Source organism: Corvus cornix, chromosome 1A (genome assembly GCF_000738735.6).
Source record: "Corvus cornix cornix isolate S_Up_H32 chromosome 1A, ASM73873v5, whole genome shotgun sequence".
Lineage (NCBI taxonomy): Eukaryota > Metazoa > Chordata > Aves > Passeriformes > Corvidae > Corvus > Corvus cornix.
Genome location: NC_047057.1, coordinates 60,830,748 through 60,856,424, shown reverse-complemented (window position 1 = coordinate 60,856,424; position 25,677 = coordinate 60,830,748). Strand labels below are relative to the sequence as shown.

At 41.1% G+C, this 25,677-nt stretch overlaps 2 protein-coding genes across 3 annotated transcripts in view; one reads left to right on the top strand and one right to left on the bottom strand.

The window, feature by feature from the left end:
- The window catches only part of GYS2 (glycogen synthase 2), a 43,642-nt gene extending 32,545 nt beyond the window's left edge, over nucleotides 1-11,097 (top strand). The window contains exons 9-16 of the mRNA XM_010410294.4: nucleotides 106-165; nucleotides 785-863; nucleotides 1,388-1,501; nucleotides 3,844-3,970; nucleotides 5,254-5,349; nucleotides 7,134-7,297; nucleotides 8,466-8,546; nucleotides 10,175-11,097. Of these exons, the coding sequence (XP_010408596.1) occupies nucleotides 106-165; nucleotides 785-863; nucleotides 1,388-1,501; nucleotides 3,844-3,970; nucleotides 5,254-5,349; nucleotides 7,134-7,297; nucleotides 8,466-8,546; nucleotides 10,175-10,396 (943 nt within the window). The 3' untranslated portion in view covers nucleotides 10,397-11,097. The remainder of the gene's footprint in view (nucleotides 1-105; nucleotides 166-784; nucleotides 864-1,387; nucleotides 1,502-3,843; nucleotides 3,971-5,253; nucleotides 5,350-7,133; nucleotides 7,298-8,465; nucleotides 8,547-10,174) is intronic.
- Nucleotides 11,098-13,452: 2,355 nt separating this feature from the next.
- On the bottom strand, nucleotides 13,453-18,965 carry SPX (spexin hormone). 2 transcript variants are annotated; one of them, XR_002048033.1, is made up of 7 exons: nucleotides 18,859-18,965; nucleotides 17,876-17,956; nucleotides 17,700-17,757; nucleotides 16,312-16,374; nucleotides 15,590-15,673; nucleotides 14,228-14,343; nucleotides 13,453-13,782 (listed from the first exon to the last, which is right to left on the bottom strand). XR_002048033.1 is itself a non-coding variant. In XM_019292760.3 (6 exons), the coding sequence occupies exons 1-6, from the start codon at nucleotides 18,862-18,864 to the stop codon at nucleotides 14,285-14,287; spliced, it is 351 nt and encodes a 116-aa protein (XP_019148305.1). In that variant the 5' UTR covers nucleotides 18,865-18,965; the 3' UTR covers nucleotides 13,453-14,284. The 2 variants fall into 2 exon arrangements, 1 of the variants encoding a protein (XP_019148305.1); XM_019292760.3 differs by having other exon boundaries at nucleotides 13,453-14,343.
- Between the last annotated feature and the right edge of the window lie 6,712 nt (nucleotides 18,966-25,677).

Sequence of the window (25,677 nt, the reverse complement as noted above, 5' to 3'; positions counted from 1 at the left end):
GGTTCCACCAATATATCAGTTTAATTTCCAACAGCAGGAATCTCTTCTATACTGTCTTTGTCCTGTATTCTCCTGTTTTATACGAATATTTATTTATCTTCCTAGGGACACTGCACAATCTGTGAAAGAAAAGTTTGGAAGGAAACTCTACAATGCCCTGCTGAAGTGAGTGAAGAGGTTGCTTTGCTCTGCCTTGCAGAGCCACATGTTCAGGTGGCTTTACCTGTGCTGTTTCTGTGCTTCTGCTCTTTGTGTAAGGAATTTTGACATCCACAGAAGGGCATGGGAGGAAGATATGGGACTATAAACAAGATACTTGTTTAATGGGCAAATCACAGAGAAAAAAATTAAAGGTACTAGCAGCCTGTAGTGGAAAGAGTCATAAGAGACACAAGGGATGTCTAAGTAACACAAAGGCTTAGCCACTGTCAAGAATGAGCTACTTCAGCTTAAAAAAGCACCAGAAACCAAGTAATATGTGTTAATGATTCAGTCATATCATTTCAAAAGACAGTTGGAAGTGCATGACCCAAAACACAGTAAAAACAAGCTGTGTCCAAAAACCAGAAGAAACCAATTCTTTAGCTTTTTTTTTGGAAGCTAATTGGCAGGTCAGCAAGTATATGGGAGAGCACAATATAGGGAATGTAGAAGGGCCATGAAAACAAAGGGAAGGTTCATGCTGATATCAGCAAACTTCACACCTTGTTGGCTATTTCTTCATTTTCTTTACGAAAAGGATAATGAGTCATTTGGTAAAATAGATTGTGTGTTTCCTTTGCAGAGGAGAAATCCCAGACTTGAACAAGATTCTTGACCGAGATGACATAACCATTATGAAAAGAGCCATCTTTTCAACTCAGGTCAGAAAATGTGTTATTTATATGAACATCTAATCTAAATAATAAAAGTGATGACCTAAAAGGATTGTGTATGACCTACAGCGATATGTGTGCTTTGGGAAGAAGTTTTCAGTAAGTATACTTCTCATCAATAACATTTAAAATCAGCTCTGATTGTTTTTAATGAGTATGACCCAAACTAATGTTTTAGGGAGTCCATGGATATTCCTTCAGTTACATGCATTCCTAATTCTTTTGTTCTGCACTAAGTGTGAACTTGGAGTTGTTCCTGAAGCCTGGATTCTTCCAATTTTATTAAATATGTAAAATCAAATTCTAAGAAGATACAACATTGACTAAAAGTCTTCAAAATTAAATGGTGGGCCCTTCTAAAAGCTAGTACAAATTCATTTATTTTGAGGTAAACTAAACCTATTCACATCAATGACAAAATCTGCCACTGTCTTCCAATAGCCTTAGGAAATGGCAACAGGACTGTTTGCCAAGAGTTTGCCTGACTTATGGATTGCCTTTTCTATGTTCAGAGACACTCTCTGCCTCCAGTGACCACCCACAACATGATTGATGACAGCAATGACCCAATCCTCAACACCATCCGGCGCATTGGCCTGTTCAACAACCGCACAGACCGCGTGAAGGTGCGTTGTGGCCTTCTCATTTCAGATACAAAGTGGGATTTCTTTAAACATTCTCAGTCTGGATCATTAGTGTGGGGCATGAAATAAATCCCTGATAGGTGGTATACTCCTAGAGTACTACTTCTCTCTTCCTCCTTCCCTTTCCAGGAATAACAACTTGTCACTGCACAAAGATCCTCAGGTGCTGTTTAGCCAAGTTAATTTCAAGCAAGAAATCTGATGTTAGGGAATTGTTTTCATTTCTGCCTCCTGCACTGAATGAGGAGCTGCTACTCCTGAAATCAAAAAAGTGCCACGGGTCATTTGCACCCAGATGTAAAATTCTGTCATAGATTCACTTGCTTAAAACTGGAGGTCCAAGGTTTGAGCACAGATATTTCTGGAGTATTGATTCATCTGTTAAGAGCAGCACCCTGATAGTCAGCACTTGCTGTAGAAGGTAACCAGAGCTCTTTCTGAGCAGAAAGAATTCCTGTTCATGTCATGCTCCTGTTTGCATCACCTGTTGAAACTAAATTTATGCAAATAAATCCTTTCTTTATTTCCATGTTTACCTTGTCAAACCACAGACATTATCAGCTCCTGCTTTCACAGGTCTGCCAAAGTTGGGGTTTTTTCTGGCAATCTCTGACATTCTAACTATGACTATCTCAACATCTATCTAGTCAAAGTAGAACATAAAGTTGCAGATTCTTCCTCTTCCAACCCTTTTCTTTAAAGACAGATCCAAGGTATCTCTAGCAATGGCATGTCACTTATCCTCAGTTTCTTTTTAAATCCATGGCTATACCTCAGCAAATCTTTTCTTACACTTCTTAGTTACTTCTTCCTGGCTTAACATATGAACATTAACTCCAATGAATTCTGGGATCATAACATGGTAATAATACAATAGATGTGACAAAAGTAGGGGGGAAGGATGCACTGTGTACAAAAGTAGTAAAAAATGCCTCAGAATTAACTGCTTGAAGGTATTAGAGAGCAGATAGGGTATAACACAGCAAACATCTCCTGCTTCTCAGCAGATGTCAAGTTTATAAAGAACTATTATTGCCACTGAAAAATTGCCTCCTACATCAGCAGGCTTAATACTTAATGGGCTGAATATCATTAAAGAAAATCAGTAAACTTCAAATTGAAAGTAATTTTGACAGAGGTATGATATATCCAGGCAGACACAGCTGGCTTGTGAAAAATACCCTCAGCAATGCCAGTGGAATCACTGGGATCAACTAAGCTTGCAAAATGAGTTTACATTTACTGGTTGAGTACATTCACTTATTTACTCAAGTGAGTAGCATGACAATCTTATTAAGAAGGGATAAAAGCATATCCTGGGCATGGAATAATGGCTGTGGTATGTTCATGCGGGAAAATAAACCCAGAGCAGTTTAAACCATTCCCTCACATTTCTTCCTCCTGAAGCTGACTGGGCACCACGTACAAGGCACTTCTCAACTAAGCAGTGGATATGAGGCAGTGACCCCAAGCCCTGCAGAGTCGTGCAGATAAATTAACTTCAGTCCTGAGAGCTGTCTTTCAGCAAGATTAGTTGGCCTAGGCACAGATTTGTGGTGACAGGGCTGTAATGTGTCTGGTTTCAATATTCCCTCTGTTCTTGGGAGGTCTGTTGAGTAGGGTGAACATTCCTTTATTATTTCACGGAATGCTGTGAAGCTCAGAAGTGCTGTGTCTGCCTGAGGCCTCCTCCTACTGAGACATCCCAATAAAATCATAGAATGGCTTGAGTTGGAAGGGACCTTAGAGATCATCTCATTCCATGGGCAGGGACACCTTCCACTATCCCAGCTTGCTCAGAGCCCCATCCAGCCTGGCCTTGGACACTGCCAGGGATGGGGCAGCCACAGCTTCTCTGGGCAACCTGTGCCAGGGCCTCCCCACCCTCACAGGGAACCATTTCTTCCTCATATCCCATCTAAATCCACTCTCTGTCAGTGTGAAGCCATTCCCCCTTGTCCTGTCACTCCAGTCCCTGTAAATCCTCTGTACCTTTGTACACCAGACCAAATCTTGCTAAATTCCACAGCCTTAGACCTAATTCTCAGTGCACATGGGCCTCCTTGATGAAGAAGGGTAAAGCTGAATACCTGTCCAGAAACAAAATGGGTTCATTATCAGTTCTATTTCCAGGAAAACAATTCACAGAGGCAGGATGCACTTCAGTGTGGGAAGTGGGTTGGATAACAGATGGATGGTCAAAGGAGGTGTTGTCCAGATACTTAGAAAAAGACCAGGGTGAATAAGTTGCCTAAGCTTATTCATAATTAAAATGTATCAATGATGGTTTTCTTTCACCTCTAACATAAGTTTTGAATATCCAGGTGATCTTACATCCAGAGTTTCTTTCTTCAACAAGCCCCTTGCTGCCCTTGGACTATGAGGAGTTTGTTAGAGGCTGCCACCTTGGTGTATTCCCATCTTACTATGAGCCCTGGGGCTACACTCCAGGTAGGAATTCTGTACCCTTAACTAGTGTGGAAAGATGAACACCCATTCTGTTGATGCATCCAGTTCCTTCTGGAGTGCTAAAAAAACTCTTTAGGCCCTGTTTACTCTGCCATGCAAAGGTCTTACTGCTGGCAAAATTGTCCCTGCACTGGACTCTTTCCCATACTAATGTGTAATCTTTTGGTTTTCTATGGCTTTAGAACAAAAACTAATTTTTAAAACTTAATTCTTGACTTGGTTCAAGGATTTTAAAAGAAGGTGTGCAGGAATGTGCATATTAAAAAAAGCAGGGCAAGAAATCTGATGCTACCAGCTGACATAGTTCAGTGGATTTAATTCAAGATAACAAGTTTGAGAGAATTATGTACTACCATAGCTAAGTTATTTAGCAGAAATACATGTGTTGGTAGTGAATCCCATTGAATTAACTGGAAATTTCTAAATATGCAGAGAGCATATAGATTCTGCCTTCAAATATTCTGTCACTACCCATTTCAGTCTCCCAGAAACAAAGTGTGCTTTTTAAAGGTAGATTTATAATTAGTTTGTAGACACCAGTTTTATTGTCCCATGAATGAAGGCTATGTAGATGGCTTTGCACATTTCTAAGACTAGAGTCTGCATGCTGGTTTAGGTTAGGCTTAGGCTCCTTGGCAAAACCTCTTTAAGGAGGATAAGCAGTTATCCTTACTCATGACTGTGACAGAAAAAAACTACAAAAAATGCATACATTTTCTGATTTTATAAAATTAGTTCCATATCCACTGTGAATGCAGTCCTGAATTAATGATGGGGTTTGTTGTTTTGGGGTGGGCTTTTTTCTTTTTTTCTTGCTATAGAGACCTGTTTGCAAGCCATGAATATCAAAATCCAAAGTTTGATACGCTCCTGCTCCTAAGAGATTCAGCTTTGCAAATAGTTGTGAACAACTAATTAACATAGGTGTACATCAGGCTCCAATTTAAAATCCAAATAGCCCTGACCATATATTGGGGTTTTCTGTTTCAAAACTGCAGTCCCAGAAACTTTTCAGTTTGTCTGCGTTGAAACTCAAAGATATGTTTGCAAACACAGTGTGAATTTCGTGTTTAAAATTTCTTTTTATGTTTTTTTTTCTCTCAGAATCCACAACAAAACATTATCATGGTTTTCACTGATATTTTTAGTGCAGCTCTAGTGTTATGGGACCTTCTGTCTGCCTGTTTCTTTTTCTTTTTCTTTCTCAAGTGAAACCATTGCAGGTATATTGCCCTGAAATCCTTTTTGCCGGTTTCTTTCTGCAGCTGAGTGTACTGTGATGGGCATTCCCAGTGTAACCACAAACCTCTCTGGATTTGGCTGTTTCATGCAGGAACATGTTGCTGACCCAGCAGCCTATGGTAAAAACTTTAACAGCATATCCAAATATCACCTCTGAGTTAGGAAAGCAAAAAGCACAGCAACCATGCTGTTACTCCTCAATTTGGTGTTTCTCTAGGACAAGGGAATTCATTGGGGGAATATATTCAGGGCTCTGAATATCGTGTTAAGTCGGACAAGTAATTTCAGCTGTCATATTTATCCAAACCCTTTCCAGGTTATTTATCTTTTGCCTCCCTTTAATTTTTTGTCTGCTGTATCCTTCCAAAACCCATCAGTGCTCATACCCATCTAGAGTCTTCCAGCACATCCCTTTAGTGCCTCTGCACTATAACACTCTGAGCCTTCCAAGGAAGCAGGGAAAGTCTGCTTCTCTTGGGCTAGTCTGGGACTTTGAGACCAGTGAAACATGTCCCTCACCAAACAAACAGTAAATTATCATGTACACTAAAAAAAAAAAGAGAGCTGTGGAAATACAAGGAATCTACTTCAAATAATGATCTGCTTGGGAAGATTTACAAATGGTTCATGACTGGAGTGTGGTGAGGAGGAAGGAAGCCAATGCCTGGTATATCAGGACAATTCTGCCTCAGCAGATGCTTCATTTTGGCCTGATTGTCCTTGTTTTCCAACTGGTGCTGTTGTCACTAAAGCCACAGCCTCCCCGAGGGACAGAGCAAGGCACGGCCCTCCCTGTCCTTTCCTCCTTACTTAGCCAGGGCTAACTGGATGCCCCATCCCTGGAAGTGTCCAAGGCCAGGCTAGACAGGGCTCTGAGCAACCTGGGACAGGTGTCCCTGCTCATGGCAGAGGCTTGGAACTGGATGATCTTAAAGGTCCCTTCCAACCCGAACCATTCTGTAATTCTGTGATTCCATGAGTATTGAATATATTCCCAAAATAGGGCCTCTTTCCAAGCATCTTGGCTTGTTTTCACAGTCAGGCAGTGACAACCCCACATTGGTGCCAGCTTTGCCTGACCTAGGGGCAAGGGGCAGAGCCAGGTACAATATATAGATACACCTGCCTGGGTGGACATATCTTTGAGACCCTCAGAGACACAGAGCACAGGTCACTTGCTCTTCTCTGCCAAAACATAGATGTGAGTTGACATAAATTACTGTGCTGGCACCAGGCACTTCATTAAGGTAGTTTTACATCTGTCATGTCCATTAAGAGAGCTGCAAGGTCTGGTACCCTCTTTCTCCCAACACCCTGGTGTAAGGAAGGTGGCAAAAATAAAGGATTAATCTCAACAAACTATGTAGAGGCAAAGGTTACCTCTGCCCTCTCTCTCCCAGAATTGTCTGTCAAGTGATGCATGTGAGTTAGCTGTCTCTATGGAAACACTTATGTTTCTACAGAAAACAGAGCCTCTCTCCTACAGCCTGATTCTGGCCATCCACACTTGTGAAGCTAGGAAAGCACTAGGTTATGATTTCTTTAAGAGGTCAGTATTTTAAAAATTTTGGGAGATAAAAATGATGCGTCTTCATCCAGAAACTCGAACCCTTTTGGACATACTTACACAGCAACAACAAAGCCTCTGAGTTTTGAAGAATTTGCTGAATTTCAGCCTAAAAAGTAAAGAAAATTAAAGTTAAAAAAAAATGCATATTGCTCTGCATCTCTCCATTCCATCAGAATGGTAACGAATGTTCCAGTTGTAGCTGCCTTTTAACATTAAAAAGGATATACTGCATGTAGTATTTGTAAGGCTACGTGACAGAAGGTGGATTGGAAGTGCAAGAGGTCAGATCCCATCTGCAGTCCCACTCACCTCACCCTTTCTTGTGTCCCTCAGGGATCTACATCGTGGACAGGAGGTTCCGCTCGCCAGACGAGTCGTGCAACCAGCTGACCCAGTTCCTGTACGGCTTCTGCCAGCAGAACCGGCGCCAGAGGATCATCCAGAGGAACCGCACCGAGCGGCTCTCGGACCTCCTGGACTGGAGATACCTGGGCAGGGTGTGTGGGATAGAAGCATTACAAATTCCAGGCTCATGGGCCTAGGCAGCAGCCTTCAGCACAGTGCTGCAATGCAAGGACACGGCCCTGTGCTGAAATTCCCCTCTCAAAGGAGCTAAAGGCAGAGCTTTTACGTTTCAGTGTAATCCTTCCACGCTCTAGTGGCAAGGAGAGACTGAATAGGTTAGAGCAGAATCCAGTCACACCGAGCTTTTTCTGATGCTAAACACAATGTAAAAAACTGGTGTTGCTGGCAGCACCTACACTAAGGAGGATGTGCTCCGAAGTCATCTGGACACTTTCAAAAATCCTGCCTGTCCTTCATGAAATGTCGCTGGGCCCTGTGGCTCCTCAACATTCCTAAACTGCCTCTGTGCCTTAAATGCAAATAGTGCTTTTAATTTGACACAGAAAGCATGGCAGCACCACCTACTAAGAAGACTGTAGCAAAGCAGTGTTCTCAAGTCCACAGGGTTAAAGATGTGGATGCACATATATGAGCTTTGTAACTATTTTGGACCTTGTCCTGCTCTGATACCTGTGTGAGAACCTTAGTATTTATGTGGTTCCCAACACAGTATAAGACCTGGATGTAACAAGCTATTTTTTCTGTGCATGTGCTGAAAACTCAGGGATATAGTGGATCTATCAATATTTTTGTCAAATTCTTAAATACCAGGCATCAGTAAACTCATAAATGTTACTTCTCTGTCACTGTTACACATGCTTCTGTGCAGTCCAAAGTGACTTTGGGTAAGTCTAAAGCTTATGTGTAATACATATGCGCACTTGGAAATTGTACATGTAAATTTTCCTGCTTAAAAAAACCCCAGGTCTTTCCTGAGGGATAAAGCATACTTGTCACTCAGTAGGAATTACACTGACCAAGACAAGTCCTAGTTTCCATCTTAATACGTCTTACAGGCACCTTATTCAGCTTCTGTTCCAGACTTCTTTGATGTGAATCTGTCATGAATGGCTCATCACTTCACAGCCCTGTGTTCATTACAAGCAGTGATATCAGCTGGATTCTGCTTATCTGAAAACATGTGTAGACTTTTTTCAGCACCATCTTTTAGAAGATGCTCATTTTATGTTTCTTTTCCCCCTTTGCTTTAATCTGCCCAAGATTTCTATGATTTGTAATGGCTTCTCTGTTTTGTTGCAGTATTACATGCATGCCAGACACTTGGCCCTCAGCAGAGCATTCCCAGATAAATTTGAGATGGAACCAAGTGCTCCACCAAAGGTAAAGTCTGCTTTTGGAGATGAGTTCATCTTCATTTTAACTGCTTTACAAAGAGAGAGAAAGAAAGAGTGTGAGGGAGAAGAGAGTTAGCAAGTTTGGGTTTAACTAAAGGGAGTAGGAACTCCCAGTTAAAAGCTTAACAAGTTATAGACCCAGTCTCCAGTCAGAAGTGTGCTGGTTTGGGCTGGGACAGAGTCAATTTTCCTCACAGTAGCTGGGCTGTGTTTTGGATTTGTGCTGAAAGCAGTGCTGATAACACAAGGATGGTTTAGTTCTTGCTGAGGAGGGCTTGCAAAGAGCCAAAGCCTTTTCTGCTCCTCTCCCACCCCACCAGTGAGGGGCTGGGGGTGCACAGGGAGTTGGGAGGGGACACGGCTGGGACTGCTGACCCCAACTGACCAAAGGGACATTCCAGACTTTATGGCATCATGTTCAGTATACAAAGCTGGGGGGAAAAGGAGAAAAGGGGGATGTTTGTAATGCTGGTGTTTGTCTTTTCAAGTCACTGTTACCTGTGATGGGGCCCTGCACTCCTGGGGTTGGCTGAACCCCTGCCTGCCCATGGAAAGTGGGGAATGAATTCCTTGTTTTGCTTTGCTTGTGTGCACAGCTTTTGCTCTCCTTACTAAACTGTCTTAATGTAACCCATGAGCTTTCTCACTTTCCCCCCTTTGATTCTCTCCTCAACTGCTCCAGGAGGGAGCAAGCTGAGGCTGTGTGGGACTGAGTTGCTGGCTGGGGTTAAACCACAACCTATTGGGGTCAGATTCAAACACAAAGGATACCAGGTGTGACAGAGGAGCAGCTCTTCAGATGATTTAGACTGAGCTGGATGGGATTATGCCAGTTTGGACCAGCTGAGGAACTAGCCCTTGAATTCCTCTGGGAAGAGTGGCAGCTTCTAATTTTTGCTTCTGCTAAATGCCATGGAGATGTTCTGCATCAACCAGATAGAGGGGCAGCTGGGAAAGGATGTTCTAGGGAAAGCAAGGCAAGGTATTGCCTTCATCTAGACATGGTACATTGGCTGCAGCTGCAAGGGGTCGCTTTAAAGGTACACCTTCAAACAGTTCTTGCCTAGTCCAAATTAGCACCAATTTGAGAAGAGAGGCTGCTCAGACCCACTGTCAGAACAAAGTGACTTGAAACAAAATCTCCAAAGAGCAACTAATTTTTTTTAATAAGAAGGAGACAGGAGGTTCAGACGAAAACCCCTTGCTGGGTTTTGCAGATGCTGACATTATAACTAGACAATTGTTTTGAATGTTCAGATTGAAGCCTGAATTTCAGTAGGCATATTCTGACTACAAAGTACAGAAGGATTTTGTGTTGTGCTGATTGTTTTAAGGCTCAGTAAAGATAGTCATGCTTTGCAAAAAAGCGATGCTGGGAAGGGCAGGATGGTGTTTATGGCACAGGGTAAAGTTCTCTGTCATACAAGTGTGTACTTACTGGCAGAGGAGGACTGAGGGGACCTGGGTTGAAGGAAGCTTAATTTTAGAGTGCAGGGCAGGTCTAGCTTACATCCCACCACTGACTTCCTGTGAAGTGATGATAGCCTTAAATTGCTGTATAAAACCAACCAAGGAACTCAATTAATTCATTCAACTTGCTTCTCTCTCTGCCAGACGGAAGGCTTCAGGTTCCCCAGGCCTTCATCAGTGCCACCATCGCCTTCTGCCTCCCAGCATTCCAGCCCTCACCACAGTGAAGCTGAGGATGAAGATGAAGATGAGAGATACGATGAGGATGAGGAAGCTGAAAGGGATAGGCAGAACATCAAGTCCCCCTTTACCCTTGGAGCCTTGCCACAAGGGAAAAAGAAGCAGCACGGAGAATACAGGAACTGAACTCGTTGCTCTCACCCTGCTGTGGTCTCCCCCTCCACTCAACAGTTTCTCCTGTAGGCTTGGCAAGCTTTGTGTTAAGGACAGTGTGGTATAATTAGAGGAACCTCAAATGTTATTTGAGCTGCACTGCTGGAAAGCCTAATATTATTTCACCTTGAAAGTAGTTAAAATGACAATTTTTCTGTGTCCCTTTGAGGTAGAAGAGATTTTTCAAGCTCAATAAAACTAGAGAATGAGACAATCCCCTCAGGAGCTTATACAAACTGCAGATCATACCTTTGTCTATGGAATCATCTGTATTAATCATAGTTTACATGAATAGCTACATTTTGGGTATCCCAAAGGAATTCCTGCTCCATTTATATTTCCCCTTTTCCCCTCCTAAATTAACATGAACTTTAAACCAGAGCTCAAAAAATTAGAGGAAAAAAGTGTTACTCTGGAGAAATGTTGGAAGAGTTTAAAAAGATGCACTGAAAAGAAAATGGTCTTTCTTTTTCCTGATGCTGTTTATTGTAAGCATACATAATTAAAACATTTTTTTACAGCACACAGAAGTGTCTTGATCCAGTGGTAAAACATGCTTCCTGTGGAACAATATAAAGTCTTATGGAGTGGCCATTTGAATTTGAGAGACAAATGAAGTCATCTTTCTGAGGTCATTTAGACCCACAATAAACAGCAGACCGTTTATTTTCTGATTCCTCTGGTATGTCTCTTTTATTTTCATCTTGTTGTAGATTCTAAGTCTGTTAACAAACTGGTTTGGGAGGAAATTAATGTAACTTGGCTAAAGTGAATGACAAAATTTCCTTGAGTAGCACCTTCCCCTGCAGACAAAATGCCACAGAGCAATGTGATAACATTCAAAGATCAGTAATTTCTATCAGTCCATGCTCTATTTCACTTCTTCTAGAAGAGATGTAATCCTAATAAATAAAGCTAAAAAAATTCCAGACACGCTTTTGAAAAGCACCTGAGACATCAAAGTTCTTGGGGAATAACTGATCCTCACAACAAGAACTAAACATTTCATTTGCCTTACAGAAAGCTTTTAGAAGTATTTCAGCTCCTAGAGATGCAGAGTGCCTGAACTGGCTCTTCAGAAGCACATCTTGACATGAAGACGTTAGGAAGGAGATCAATCTTTTGTTTTGCAAGTTTGTGCATCAAAAATTTCTCATGCTGTTCAAGAAAAGACATTTCCAGGAATTTATTCAGCCTGTCCTTCAGCAGGTAGGACAATGTGAGCTTTGGAGGTATTTACCTTTCCTGTCAATCCCAGGGGAAGCCTAGATGTCCAACTTTGGTTAGGCTCCTACCTTTCAAGCACTTAACCAATGCTTGATGACATGGTTCTTAGTAAAGGACATTTGGAATAAAAGTGACAATGTGCCTATTTGTGTATTTGGCCACTTAAAATCAGTTTTAAAATTGGACTTTCATTCTTGAGCTGATTTGGATACTTGAAAGAACAACTATTCTCAGAAATCAGGTCCGGGCTTTTATGGTAAAATCTTACTTGGAATTAAAAGGAGTCACTATTTCTTTAGCCATTTAAGAGGTAATTAAAACAATGAGTAATTTTTCATATAAAAGTGATGAAGGCAAAGATACTGCAAATATTTTCCTTCACACAGTTTACTAAGGGGAGAACAATTGCATTTTGTGTTTCTTCCACAAAGTGCTCTCAATCAGAGTTCCCTTGCAGAGTCAAAGGATGTAATGGCTGAGAGTCCCGAAGAAAGAACATTTAAAGGGCATATTGATTGAAAGTTAATGTTTTCATAAAGAAATAAATCGATAAATCCATCTTTATGGCTTGTATTTCAAAGCTCTGTTGTAGAGCAGGAAAGCTGTGTGTGTTTCAGCACACTCACATGCTTTGAGCACCCTCCTGGTGTTAAAGAGTGCACAGCTTTTGAGATAGGTTTAGTCTGAATTCTCAGATTCAGGTCCTGCAGTGGCCAAAGCGACCTCTGCCCCATGCCTTGGGCTCATGTTAGTTCTGCCTTGATTCCAGGATTAACCATTAGTAACAAGGCAATTTATCTACAGCAGAACACTTCTGCCTGTTGAATTTATAGGACTGGGGGAACGGCTTCTCATTCAGCCATGGCGACAGATTGCCTAAATTAAATGCCACACATTCCCAACAGTTACTGACACCTGACAAGCTTGGTAGCAGCTCTCTGTTACATAAGGGATTGTCTTCCAGATGGAAAATACTGGGGTTTCACAAGCAGCTCACCAGCGAGGCAGAAGGTTTATTCCATTTCATAATATTTGTGAAGAATTGTTTAAGCTTGAGCCCTTAAATCAGGAACACGTACAAAAATCAGTCAGCTGGGAATAGGGTGAGTACAGTTTCTGTATCACTGGGACAGGCAGAGGCATATAAATTTCAAGACACTGATAAACCAAAGGATGTAAATCCCTTCTACTTTTCACTTTTCTAGTGGAAGGTCCCCCTGCTCATGTCAGGGCATTTGGAACTGGAGGATCTTTAGGGTCCCTTCCAAACCAGGCCACTCTAGGACTCTGTTCCCTGATTCTATGCTACTTTTTGTCTGAGCACTGACTGATGATCCTGTAAAACATGCTGGAAAATCACTTTAGATGCACCTGAGATATTCCAAATATGCTCTAAACAAAGGGCAATTAAATTAATGAAAGGATTCTGGTGGATAGCACTGGTCTTGAGGTAAAGTTCATCTTGAATGTGTTCTGTCATACAACAAACACTGCTGTTGGAAGATATATGAGTGCTTAAAAATGAACAAAGCAGGACATTTGATTTCTCCAGTTATGTTCCTCCATGAAGTGATACAGACTATAAATAATTATTAAAAGTGCCTCTAACCCCATGATAAAAGTTAATTCCTCTGTCCCTTCAGCTGTGTTTCTTTGTGTTGAGGAGATGCAACATCATAGTGTGAGTTAAAATTAATTAGCAGTGTTATGAGAAAGATCAGGGGAACTTAACATTAGAAGATGAAGAGCATGAGTAGGGTAGAAGGTTAAAAAAATAAAATATAGTTTCTTGGACACAGAAATCATGTGGCTACTCTTTAATTACTTCAGAGCTACAGAGGGCTTACCAGTAAGACCACAGAACTACATAAATAATGTGAGATACATCCTTATCAGCACAGAATGGTAATTAACAAATTTATGTATAATTCCAGTTTTACAACTCAGAAAGAAAGAACAACAAAAAAAAATACAATCGCAATGCAGTCATTAACGAGGCCCTGATAATGCAAGACCTGTCCCCAAACTGTTTTTATGTGGTGGGGCTTGCTCAATAGGATTATGCAGAGTATTTCTGCAGGAGTGAACTGGGGCAATAAGTGCTGCTGCCTATTCTTTGTGCTGACAGATATCTGCCAAAAAAAAAAAAATTTAAAAGTCACCAGCTTTGCAGTCACAAATAGTTGGAATGTTTTTACATCTCACTGAATTTATTGACCATCAGCAGCTCACAGAGCTGCCAGTCAAGTGGTGAAGGAATATTTATCATTTTAAAAAGCTTCAATATTCAGCTGAGTGGAAGGTGGTAAAAGGCTTCCCAATGATAACTGAAAAACTGTTTTTAATGAAATGGTCATCCAAAAAGACAGTTTTAATCATCTTTTCAGGTTAGATGGTACCACGTATTTTAAATTTTGGATGGGACATACAAAATGCTCTAAAGAAAGAGGGAACGTCACAGATGCTTTCCTTATGTGAACTAATACCTTTTAATCCCTTTGCCTTCAAAATTTTGCAGTGTGCAAACACCTCACCCTTTGGGAACTTCAGCGAGAATGGATGAAACACTCTACTTACAAAAGTTATGCTTTCAGGCTCACAGCTGTACAAATGTTAAAGACGTTTTAAATAATTTCACCAATTCGATAGATTGTCTGCCAAGTAGCCAGGGTGATCACTGTTTTCTTCCTCCGCTGTAAGACAGCACACAATGGGGAGAAGTAAGTTGTAGATAAGGGAAAGTTCAGTCAGCCAAAGTTTTCAGCTTTCAGATGTGCCTCAGGCACAGATTCAGTGCAGTGTGACTGCTCAGCTAAGAGAAGCAGCACCTCTAAAAACATTCATGTCTTCTCTCATTTTTAAATGTAGGAATTTTTCTGTTTGCTGAAGAACAAAGATACAAACCATGTCCGCAGGGGTAAGTTAGCACACAGCAAAGAAATTTCATGCTGAAGAAAATAATGGATTTGTTCTTCATTTGCACACTGCCCTCAGTCTAAAATCAGCTGATCTGAAAGTGCATGGCTTACCCAGGTTTGACTGGTTATTCCCTACTACAGTGATGGAAATGTTATTCCACACAGTATTTTCCAAACAAGCTTCCAGTTCTGCTTATTGCTCTCAGATATTTCACCCTTTCTTCTCAGTTGCTGTCCACCATCTCCTCTCCCACAGCAGCAGCAGGCAGGAAAATACCACTAAAATTTGTAAAAATCCACCTTCAGAGGATTTTGTGGGCATACAAATGACACTTTCACTGCTTTAACTTTAGAACTGCTCATATATTTTATCCAAAGCACTATGCTTGTTTTTAATTCTGCCTTTCTCTCTCTCTCCAAAATGCCACTGAATTTTTTTTTGTTCAGAGTTCTGCCAGGGTAGGGAAGAGAGGACTGAGCACAGAGCCCCAGCTCCATTTCCAAAAAAAAAAAAAAAAAAAAAAAAAAAAAAAAAAGTCTGTGGTAGCTGAAGAGGTGAAAGATTTAAGGACAGAGGACATGGAGAGCAAAGGTTTAGGGTCTCAGCCTGGTGATGTGAAACCAACAGCTCCTCTCCTGGGACTCTTATGGATTCTTTTAAACTTTTGCACCAAATCCAGCGGAGGAATAAAAATTTCACAAGCAAACAATATTACAGAGAAAAAGGAACCTGAGTAAAGATTTGGGTTTGAAAATTCAATTAAAAATAGCCATTCCCTTGAATCCAAACCAGGAAAATGTCTGAAAAGAAAATTAAAAGCATGATATACAAATATTTACCTGCTATCATTATGTGGCTCATGTTCTAATCTGTGTAAATGCCCACTCCAATACAATGCACTCTGTGGAACAATATCTTCATTCAAAACAGACCTTTTAGACTGATTTGCTAAATTGTTAGTAAATGAAATACTGAAAAACCACTTTTAAAAGATTAGAGGAAGATAAAATGTGCATTTACCTTCTTGTGCTTTCTGTAAGGATCTAAGGAACAGTGCAGCAGCTTCAGAAAGAGATAAAGGATTTGTGTTTTGGCTGCGTGTTTCTAGAATGAAAAAATCAGAGGCGCATGGTTTGTTAGTGTCTGATGGCATTTCTTTACTTTGTTCTTTGCTTTTTTATTATTTCTACAACTAGGGACCCAAAGACAAGAAAATACTGTTGTGTCCTTCATTCTATAGCAGTGTCTGCTAAAAACCAGCCTGATAAATAACAAAAGAGAGATTAGCAATCTTTTTTAAAGGGAGGTTATTTCAAAATCCTTTGGAAGGTAAAAAGAACATTTTCCGTTTTTGTTTGTTCCTAACTGTTTTTACAACATTCTGATCCCTCCAGAAACATCGCCTAGTGTGGATTGATGTCATCTGCTTCTGTTATTTGTCACTTCAGCACAATTAATAGCTTGATTTGATTATTTTTAAAGAAAGTCAAAAGCACTGATGAAAATCCCACTTAGCAGCCAGGTCAGTCTGGAAATTATGTAAATGAAATCACACAGATGCACCAGAGAGGAAAGTCAGTCTTTGTCATGTGCTGGTTGGAATGAAGGGACTAAAAAAAGGGGAGTTCGTTGTTTCCTTGGTTATGATTCCAGGAAAACAAATCCCCTCCCATTTCCATGGATTTCTCCCATAACCTGAGGGAAGGTGGATGAGTTCCACACCCCTGTGCTCATGGACTCACCGAGCTGCACTCTGTCATACAGGTCCTTCCTCTGGCTCTCATCTGAGATGAAGCGACGTCCCTCTACAAAAGCAGTGGGAGAAGGGTGAAAACAGCCTTCAAATTTGTTCTAATTCCAACCTCAAAATCCCTAAATCCCCTGTTTTCAATTTTCTATATGGTCAAGAGCCTTCAGTCTCTTTACTGGACTATAGAGTACTGCCTTTTAAATTGTAATTCTATTCAAAAAATGAAAAAAACCCACCAAAATCCCAAACTAACACAATAAAATCCCATTGCTTCTTATGCATAAAAAGAATGATAAAAAGCTCAGTAGGGAAGTAACACAGTGCATTTTTCAGTCGGAAAAAATTAAAACAAACAAACAAAAAAGAGTCAAAATCTTTGCTTTGACTAGAAATAATTGTATTAAAGTCACTAGAACTTTCAGCTATATTTACAGTCGTTTGGAGCCTGTATTTATTTTGTTTTACTATTATTTGTATTGTCTCCCTTTTGCACTCTCTCAGGATTATGACTTTTTTTTTCCTAATTTACAGGGAACTTTTTTCTTCCTCCCTTAATACCTGCCCTCCCTGATAGCTTTTAATTTTAAGTCAACAATTCAGAATACAATTTTTCATGTTAGTATTTCTGTTAAATTTGATGATTTGGATCGAAGGACAAAATCTCTCTTTGGCTCTAAATTTTATCTTTCATATTTAATTCTTCTTTAACTCTGGACTAACAGTAGAAACTCAAAATTTCATTCACACAACTGTAACACCATAATTTTGTGGCACTGACATCTAAGTTCTCCTTAGAAGAGGTCGCTTGTGGTCTTGACACCAACTTTGCTGCAAGATGCTTGAAACAGGAATGTGTGTTCTGTTGCTTGAGAAGATGTTTCACTAAAGCCTGAGTGGGAATAAGGAATGATAACTATATCCAGGATGTCTTAAACCCCCTTTAGGATTATTTCAGATAAGGAAACTGCTTTTGCAATAGGTTTTACAATCAAGTGTCAAACCCTATACATTTTCAGCCCTTTCTTTTCCTTTTCTTCTTTCAACGCTTGCTTTTTTGATTTGATTTCTTTAAAAAAAAAATATTGACAATGCCACAATTTCAGAGACAAGAAGAAATAACTAAGTACAGAATCAGAGAATATTCTGAGTGGGAAGGACCCACAAGGACCACTGAGTCCAACTTTGAAGTGGATTACCTGTACAGGGACCAAAGGTGTGACCTTGACATAATTAGCACCATGCAATTAACACAACCTCCCTGCAAGCCTCAGAACTTCTACCTCCACAGCATCCTCAGGATCTCCTGCTTGTGTGGAACCAAGGAATAATCCAGGGGTGGAGAAAATTATCTCCTCAAGATGGAAAGAGCTCGGGACTTACGTGCACCCTTCAAATAGAGCATGGCCTGAGGAGTCCAGTTTCTCCTTTGGAAGTGAGTCTTTATGCAAAAAAATAGGAGGGAAAAGAGACATGTCAACATTCCATGCTGTTGCTAATTAGTGCAAATACTTAATGGCACCAACCTCTGAGCTTCATGAGCTCCAGCCTGAGCTCACCTGAGGAGCACTCCAGGAGAAGGTGACGAAGGATGCAGCCAGGAACAGGGCCAGGGCAGACGCTGTGAGTTTATGCAGCCCCTGTGCACAACAAAGAACCACAAGGTGCAGGAAAAGCCTTTCACATCTGCACATCCTCCCAACTTCACATCTAAATATGAGGGTGTTTCCAGCTGCTGCTTTGTCCCTGTCTTGCTGCCAAACCTCCTCTTGCTCAAGGGGTGTTGCAGTGCACGCTGATCTGATCAGAGGATTAATGTTAAACAGAACTTTATTCTTTTTTCTCAAATCCATTCCATCCTGGTGAGAACTGCCATCATGCAAGCACCTTTTGTGTTCCTGTTTGCAAGGATATCAAATCCTCCAGAAATGAGAATAAGGTACAAGGATAAGGATGGTATAAATCTACCTTGATTTTACCAAACTGTAGACAACAAGCAAATGTAGGGGGTTTGTCATTCCAAACAAACAAACAAACAAACAAACCAGGAGACCAAATCTCTACTTCCTCAGGTAAAAAAGAAAAAAAGGAAAAAATGTTTTAGATTTAGCATCCTATCAATATCAACCATGATTAACACAAGTCAGAAGATGGGTTTTCTCAATTCTTTGAGTTTGCTCACTGATGCAGCACATGCAAATGGAAGCATTGAGCATGAATCCTCTGTGCACAAGTTGCATCTCTGCTTGTTCACACAGACCATGTTGTTATTCACGTATTGATAACAGTGATGGGCAGCAGAGCATCTAACTTTATGTTTCACAGTGGTTTATTTCATCCTGGGCTTGAGAGCATGTTGTGCCACTGGTGGTTTTTTTAAATACACATTATATATATGTGTGTATATTTCTTTCAGGTTATTTTTAAGGAAAAGTTATTAAGCCTCCCTGCAGTTCCTAAACATTGCACTCACATGAAAAAAACCCCAAAAACATTAATTACAAACTAAATGTTTCCTACACACCAAAAAATTCTCACTTACCTTCATACTTATCTCAGTGACAAACCTTCAGTCTTCTTTCCTCGGGATGATGTGTCACAAGATCTCCCTCCTACATGTCCAGGGGTCCCTTTTTAAATCTTCAGAGTGGAGGTGCCCTCCCCTTCCGTGGCAGGGCGGAGGAATCTGAAGGGATCTCTTGTCAGCCCTGTAGATGAAAAAGCAGAAGGTCTGATGACTCCTGAGGGAAACCTGCAGTCTTGCAGGAAGTCATGATTGAAATGATTGAAAGATGGATGCACTTGGAGATGCACCCCATTAACCAGGTGAACACCTCCTGAATACATCAGCATCAGCCCTGTGTGTTTGCAATGCATCACCTTCCTGCTGGATGATCAATAATCACAGCCAGGGTGGGTATTAATATGGATGGCGAGAGTTTACCCAGGATAATCTATCATATATCAGATTACTATCCATTGTAGGGGCTGGAAAAGCTGGTAAATGACTTGCCAGCATCAAGAAAAAAGTGACTTACCCAGTGTCACTAGCTTGAGGTTATTCCTCGCATATATGTAGAGGATGTAGTCTATGGTGTGATTCTCTAATGATTTCTTCCATCTAGGTTTCTTACACACAAGTAAAAGTACAAAGCTTAACAACAGCAACAAGCAAAAAACCAACAAACAAACAAAACCCAAACCAATAGACCTTGAACTTCTCATAGTCAGAAAAACTTTTCTGTGTCATGGATTAGCTGGAGTAAAAGTCCAGATCATGGGCTTGAATAGGTCAAACAGTGAAGCAGTGAACAGAAGAAAAGGCAGGGATCAGAGAAGTCATTTCCATGAGCTACTTCTGGGTGATTGTTGGGCTCACTGCAGTCATGGAGAGTGGGTTTGGTCTTCAGGCAAAGAGCTAATCACACTTGATGCCTGGCCTTGCTTGCTCTATACGCAGGGTTATCGTCTCTCCTCCTGCACTTTTTCCTTTGTAAACTTGATGGAAGCAGAAGGAGAAGCAAAGCAAACAGGCAGGTAGAAATTTGCTGATTAGAAGATTGACCAATGGAAAGTTTACTGCAGCAGCCTCACGAACAGGGCCAGCCTGTGGTGTGACAAACATCCAGGTCAGGCCGTGCATGTGGCAGACACTGGCTCATGAATGTGGAGTCCAAGGAGGAATGTGCAGACAGGCTGCTCACTGTGAGCTCCTCCCTGGCACTATGTGTCTGTGGACACTGCTCCAAAGCACATTATTAAGTGAAGGTGCAATTGCTGTCCAGCTTTTGGGGGGTATCGCTCTTTTCTCTGCTCATGCTGCGCAGAATTGCTCACTGAGTATACAGAACTGCCATCAGCTGCAGCTCATGCTGGTGTAGAGGCAAGAAATCAGAGGGCAGTTCAGGTTTTGGTCTCAAGCAGCTCCTGTGGTGGCTGGGAGCTGCTGTTAGAGCTTTATCCTTTTTAAAAGGCCATGCCCTGATGCATCCTAGCCAGCAGAAGGGATTCTACTTGCATCTACTTCACTGTGAAGTTTACATTTTCCCTGCTCTTTTCCCTGTGCTCTGACAGATCAGAGACATTTCTTGATGATGCTTAACCCTTAGCCTTAGAAGGGGGCTGTGCATTGCATCCCAGAGACATTTAACATGCAGAGGCTTGGAAAAGGTAAAGCTACTCCTCTACTCCCTTCTGGAGTGACTTTAGATCTCCCCTTTACACACAGACCACAGGGCTGGAATCAAAATATTCAGCTGAGCCTGTGAAGATTAACCCCCTGCCTTTGGGATTGAGCAATGTGAAGTATAATCCCTTCAGGATGGTTGTCCTCCTGGTAGGAAAACCGGAATGTGTCTGGCATTGAAAATGAACCCTGCTTTTCCTGTCACTGGAATGAGACAAGATAACACAAAATAAACAGCCCTCCTGTTGCAACTGGGGAGAAGAGGAGGAGAATGGGAGGCATGGAGAAAGATTTGTGTTGTTACCATGCTGTAGAAAAACAGCTTCAGTTTTTCTTGTCTTTTGACCATTTTGCAAAATCTGAACTACTCTGACTTGGTTGTGCTGGAGTCTCAGTCTCTCTTCCAAACCTGGGTGTATTCTGAGTCCCACTGGAACCTTGTGGAGATTGGGGCTTTTTTGAAGGTGCTTGGAGGGCAGCAGGGAGCTGAACTGAGCAGATCAAAATCTGAACTGCCTTGGAGGGACAGGTGACCACCAGTCCAGAACAAAAGCAGGATCTTGACAGCATCATCTTAAATTGAATGGTTTTATTGCTGTACCATCAGAGGCCTCAGTGGCACCAAGGTATCTAAAAGTCAGGAATTTAGTTGCAAACTATAGCAAGAGACAGTTGACCTTGACCTTTCACGTCAGGTGAAATGAACCCAATTTCAAATTGTATTTCCAAAATGGCATGGGGCTTTGTTATTTTTTTAATTTCAAAAGGTTTTTATTTTTCCCTTAAATTGTCTGTTCCTTTGTGACTCTTGGCTCTAAGTCCATTTATTTTTACTATGACCAGTGACTTCAAGTTGCTTTGGTTTTCAAACAAAAGTGTATTTCAAGATCATCATCTTGGAAATCTGTAAGAAGCCTGCGTGCAGAACAAAGAACTCCAGGTTTGTCAATTCAAGGACCAAAATTTAAAAGGTTTGGCTTCTCCCTTCAAAGCTTTTTCTTGCCATGATCCTATGAGAAGGTGGTCACCTCACCCTTCCCAGAGACTTCTAGGATGGCGTATGGGACACAATTTATTTGCGAGCAGGGACAGGAGGCAATGTTTTGGGAAGGCAGTGCAGGTACTGAGAGTGTTTGCATTCACAAAAGAGCTGTGATTGTGTATGGGCACATGTGAGCTCCTACTCTTGAAAAATGAAGCAGCCTATAATTGGGTTATGGATCATAACACACTAAAAAACTGTGGCACTTCAGGAGGATGAGCTGTGCATGAAACACTCATTGCCAGTGCTGCCATTTCTCAGCTGATTCACCTGGAGGAGGAAGTGGCTCTGGCATGTAATCAATACCCTGAGTGAAGGAAGCAGAGGGAAGCTTGCTATAGCAGCAGGACCCCTTATTAGAAAGAAAATAACCTATTCCTATTCTTCGAGATGATCTAAAGGGCACAGGCTGCATATCCTGGCACTGTAAGTGATAAAAAGCCAATTTCTGGCATTGAAGTTCAGTGCTGAGGTGAGAGAAAAATGTTCTCGTGTGCTGGAGTTTTAACCAGTGGGGTCGAATTTACCTCAGTGACTCACGTCACGACCGTGAACTTTCCCAAATATTTCCCTGAAAATACAGGATCCAGTCATTGTGCCTGTGTATTTTTAACTGCTGGCAGGGACACCAGTGATCTGTGGCTTGCTCCTGAGTAAAAGGTGTAGCTGTCGTGTGTGTAGGTGGTCAGTGGGTGCGTCAGCAAACACTGGTGCCGTCAAGGTATAAACCTCCTGGGACTTGTGATCTTTCCTTTGTGCTTACTCTCATTTCCTTTGGGTTTGTTTTGGTTTGGTTTTTTTTCTGCTAGTTTGGTAACTCTGGGAAGTACATCCCACTTCTGTCTGGCACCTGAACAGCACCTAGCTCAGAGTACTTCTGGCTCCTACGTGCTACTGTAGCATCCTAAAAGGCTGTAAAATGTCATGGCAGAGCCTGCAAAGTAGGAAATTACGAAGTATTTTGCATTTAATTTGCACTAAGTTGTATTGTAAGGCAAGCTTCCTACCAGTAGCAAAGTCAAATATAGATAGCCCTAGAAGGATGTTGATTTGTTATCACTGAGAAACTCTGAGAACAGATTAGACAACCCCTTTTTAGGACTCATTGCCCAACTGATCCTGCCCAGACACATGGTGATGAACTGTATGACCTCCTAATACCTTCCTTTTGGACGGTTTTTTTGTGTTTCTGTGATCCTTCAAAGCTGACTGTGGACTTTAACCTCATATATCCCACTCAGACTAGGGGGAAATTTGAGTACAAGTTCCATATTTGCCTTGTAAAACCTATTGACCAAGACAATCCTATCTGGGATCCATCAATACATTTTATGCCACACAAACATGTTTTTCAGTGTTATTTATTTTCATAATAGGTCCTAATTTACAGAACCATAGTACATCTTTAAAAGTCATCTAGTCCAACCCCCCTGCAATAAGTAGGGATGTCTTTATCTTTTCTGGGAAGGTGAATTTTCATGGTGCAGCTCTGAAGGGAAGAGATACCCTCTGGTGTAAACCAGGTGCATGATCAGAGAGTCCATCAGTCGCTGGCCCAAATTTATTGAACTATTCTGTTGCACATTCAGCACCTCAATGTCTGAATGTGGGTGTGTTTCAAGCACTGCAGATCTGCTGGAGAAGCTTTTTGTCTTTTCTCTAGACTGTATGAGAAGAACTGTGCTAAAACCTGCTTGAGGAAGAGAACAAGGTGTAGAAAATCCAGCCTGTTAGAGGTCTTGTAAACGCCTCACACAAGAGAGGTAACAGGGACTTTGTTGAGGACTAATATGTGAGCAGTGCTGCAACCAGGTCCAGGCTCTGCTTTTCTCACAAGTGTGTTTGTGAAGGGGATAATTATAAGTAAAATTTAAATATATTATGTGGGGTGAGGTATGTTTGAAAGCATCAGGAAAGAGTGGAAATCCACAAACTTTTGGAATGTGTAAACATCTCAGAAAGAGGCGTTACTTCTGAAGTTCAGTAAGCTATAGGATGGTACAACCATTTTTTTTTTCCAGCAATGGACAAGTCTGGGGCAAACACCAGGTGAAAAGACCAGCTGAAAAGCAATTTTCTCCAGTTTGCAGGCTGGAAAGGAGATGTGGCCATCTAAGCATAGGCTTTTACAAGGGGCTTTAGCGGGAGCCGTAGAGCTCTTTGGATAGACAGGCCCTACTGCACATGTCTTGATAATATAACGCAAAAAAAAGAAGAATTAGTTAAGGGTCCTAATGACAAGATACTCCTTTTCTTTTTTTTTTTCACAGAACCAAGGGCAGAGCAGACAGTTAACACAGAGACTATTTAATACACTATCAGCTCAAGAGACTTCAACACTTCCTTCCTTTCAAAAGTGGTGAGAGTGATGAAATTCATACAGTTCCTGGATTCCCTGTTCTAACTGTCAGAAATTAGGAGAGATCTGCTCCTGCCTGAAATTTTGCTGTAGGTGTGAAAAGCAGAAAAGAACTGCTAATAGAAGTGAGAAACATCCCAGGAACCAAAGTTTTGACACAACAATAACCTATATCACAACGTTCCTTGCTGTTTTAAAAAACAAGTAGAAGAGCAGGGAGACTTCAAGTTGCACTGAATTCCCAGGCAATTAATTTAACAGTTGTAGGAGAGATGTGAGGAAAAAAGAAAGTAAAAAGGCCAGAAAGCTGGAGCCTGATGCTAGATTAGAACCTGGTTGCAGCTGGTGGACCCTCTCAGCTGAGGGCTGAGTGGCAGCAGTTGTACCTTGTAAAGCTGATTTTGCAGCAGATGAGCCCTCTGCTCATTTGAACACTGAAGTTCAGTCAGCTACTGCTCCTCAGAGGAACAGCTAAAATAGCTGTGCTGGCTTCCTCAGAGAGGGAAGAGAAGTTATTTTTCCACATGCTAGTGTAAGTATAAGCTCTTGGGCTGGTTTTTTTTGTTGTTTGGTTATTTTTTTTACTGGTGAAATACCCTTTAATAGAGTTTTAGTTGTATCTGCTTGAAGGTACTTGTGCACTTTAAGAACAGTCTTAAATCTAATTGCAGTGTTTTAAAAATTTTAATTTAAAGCTAATTTGTCTATCTCTTTAAAGATAATGCATCCTAATACAGAAGATTGCTTCAACTTCCTGCCATTTATTTGAGGATGAAATCTTTTAAGACAGCCATAATTAAAAAGTAGTCTCTTCTGTAAAATTGTTCTGAGCTTTTCCTTATTGTGGTTTTCCTGAAGTATTCCTGTGGCTAGAGATGTGTTCATTAACATAAATATTGCTACTTATAGAAATATCAGAAAAATAAACTTGGAGCCCTTGCCTCTGCTTATATAAAACTAAGTTGCTGCCATGCAGGCAGCTTGTAATAAACCAGTTTAAATAAAGTACTTGGTATTTATGTTTATTTCAATCTAGATTAATAAATACTTATATATGATTTTATTCCTTGCTTCAAAATATTATGCAAGTGTTAAGTGCTAGTGAAGCCTGATGCTGGTTTTGGGGAAAGGAATTAATTTTTCTACCTAAAAAAAATCACTTAAAATCTCATTCTTTGGAGCTTCAGCCAGCTTCATCTGGTATGTTATTATTATTTAATAATATAGCCTGATAATCTCAATGCTGCTTCCAACTGGAATTGTTTCACCTCTTGTTTCTTCCCAATGACAAAGATTCAGCCAAGATGTGGGTGCCTGTCCCAGGCCTGCTGAGGGCTTCCCCCAGTGAACATTCTTGGTGCTGATGTTTTAGCAGATGCTGCTTTGGTGGGTTGAGAAGCTCAGAGTCCCCATTGTCCCTTGAAAGCTCCCAGCTGATTGGTTCAGGTGGCTGCAATGTGCAGGGTAGACACGGAAACCTCACTTGGAATGTGGATTTATCCTGGCAAAATGAACCTCCCATGCCTTAGTCACACAGAGACATGCTTATCTTGTAGGAAATGTCTTTTTTGAATGTTGCCTGGGAGAATAGATAATAAAAATACAAACAAGATGAGGTTCCTCTGTGGGATGTGTTTCTTGTGTAATTCCCAGTGTGGCACCATGACATCTGTGGCTAATTAGCAGAAGAAACACTGGGTTTTGGGGGTTTTGTTCTTGTAGGCTCACAGAAATGCTGAAACTCTTGTTGGCCTCCCTTTTCCTGCCTCCCCAC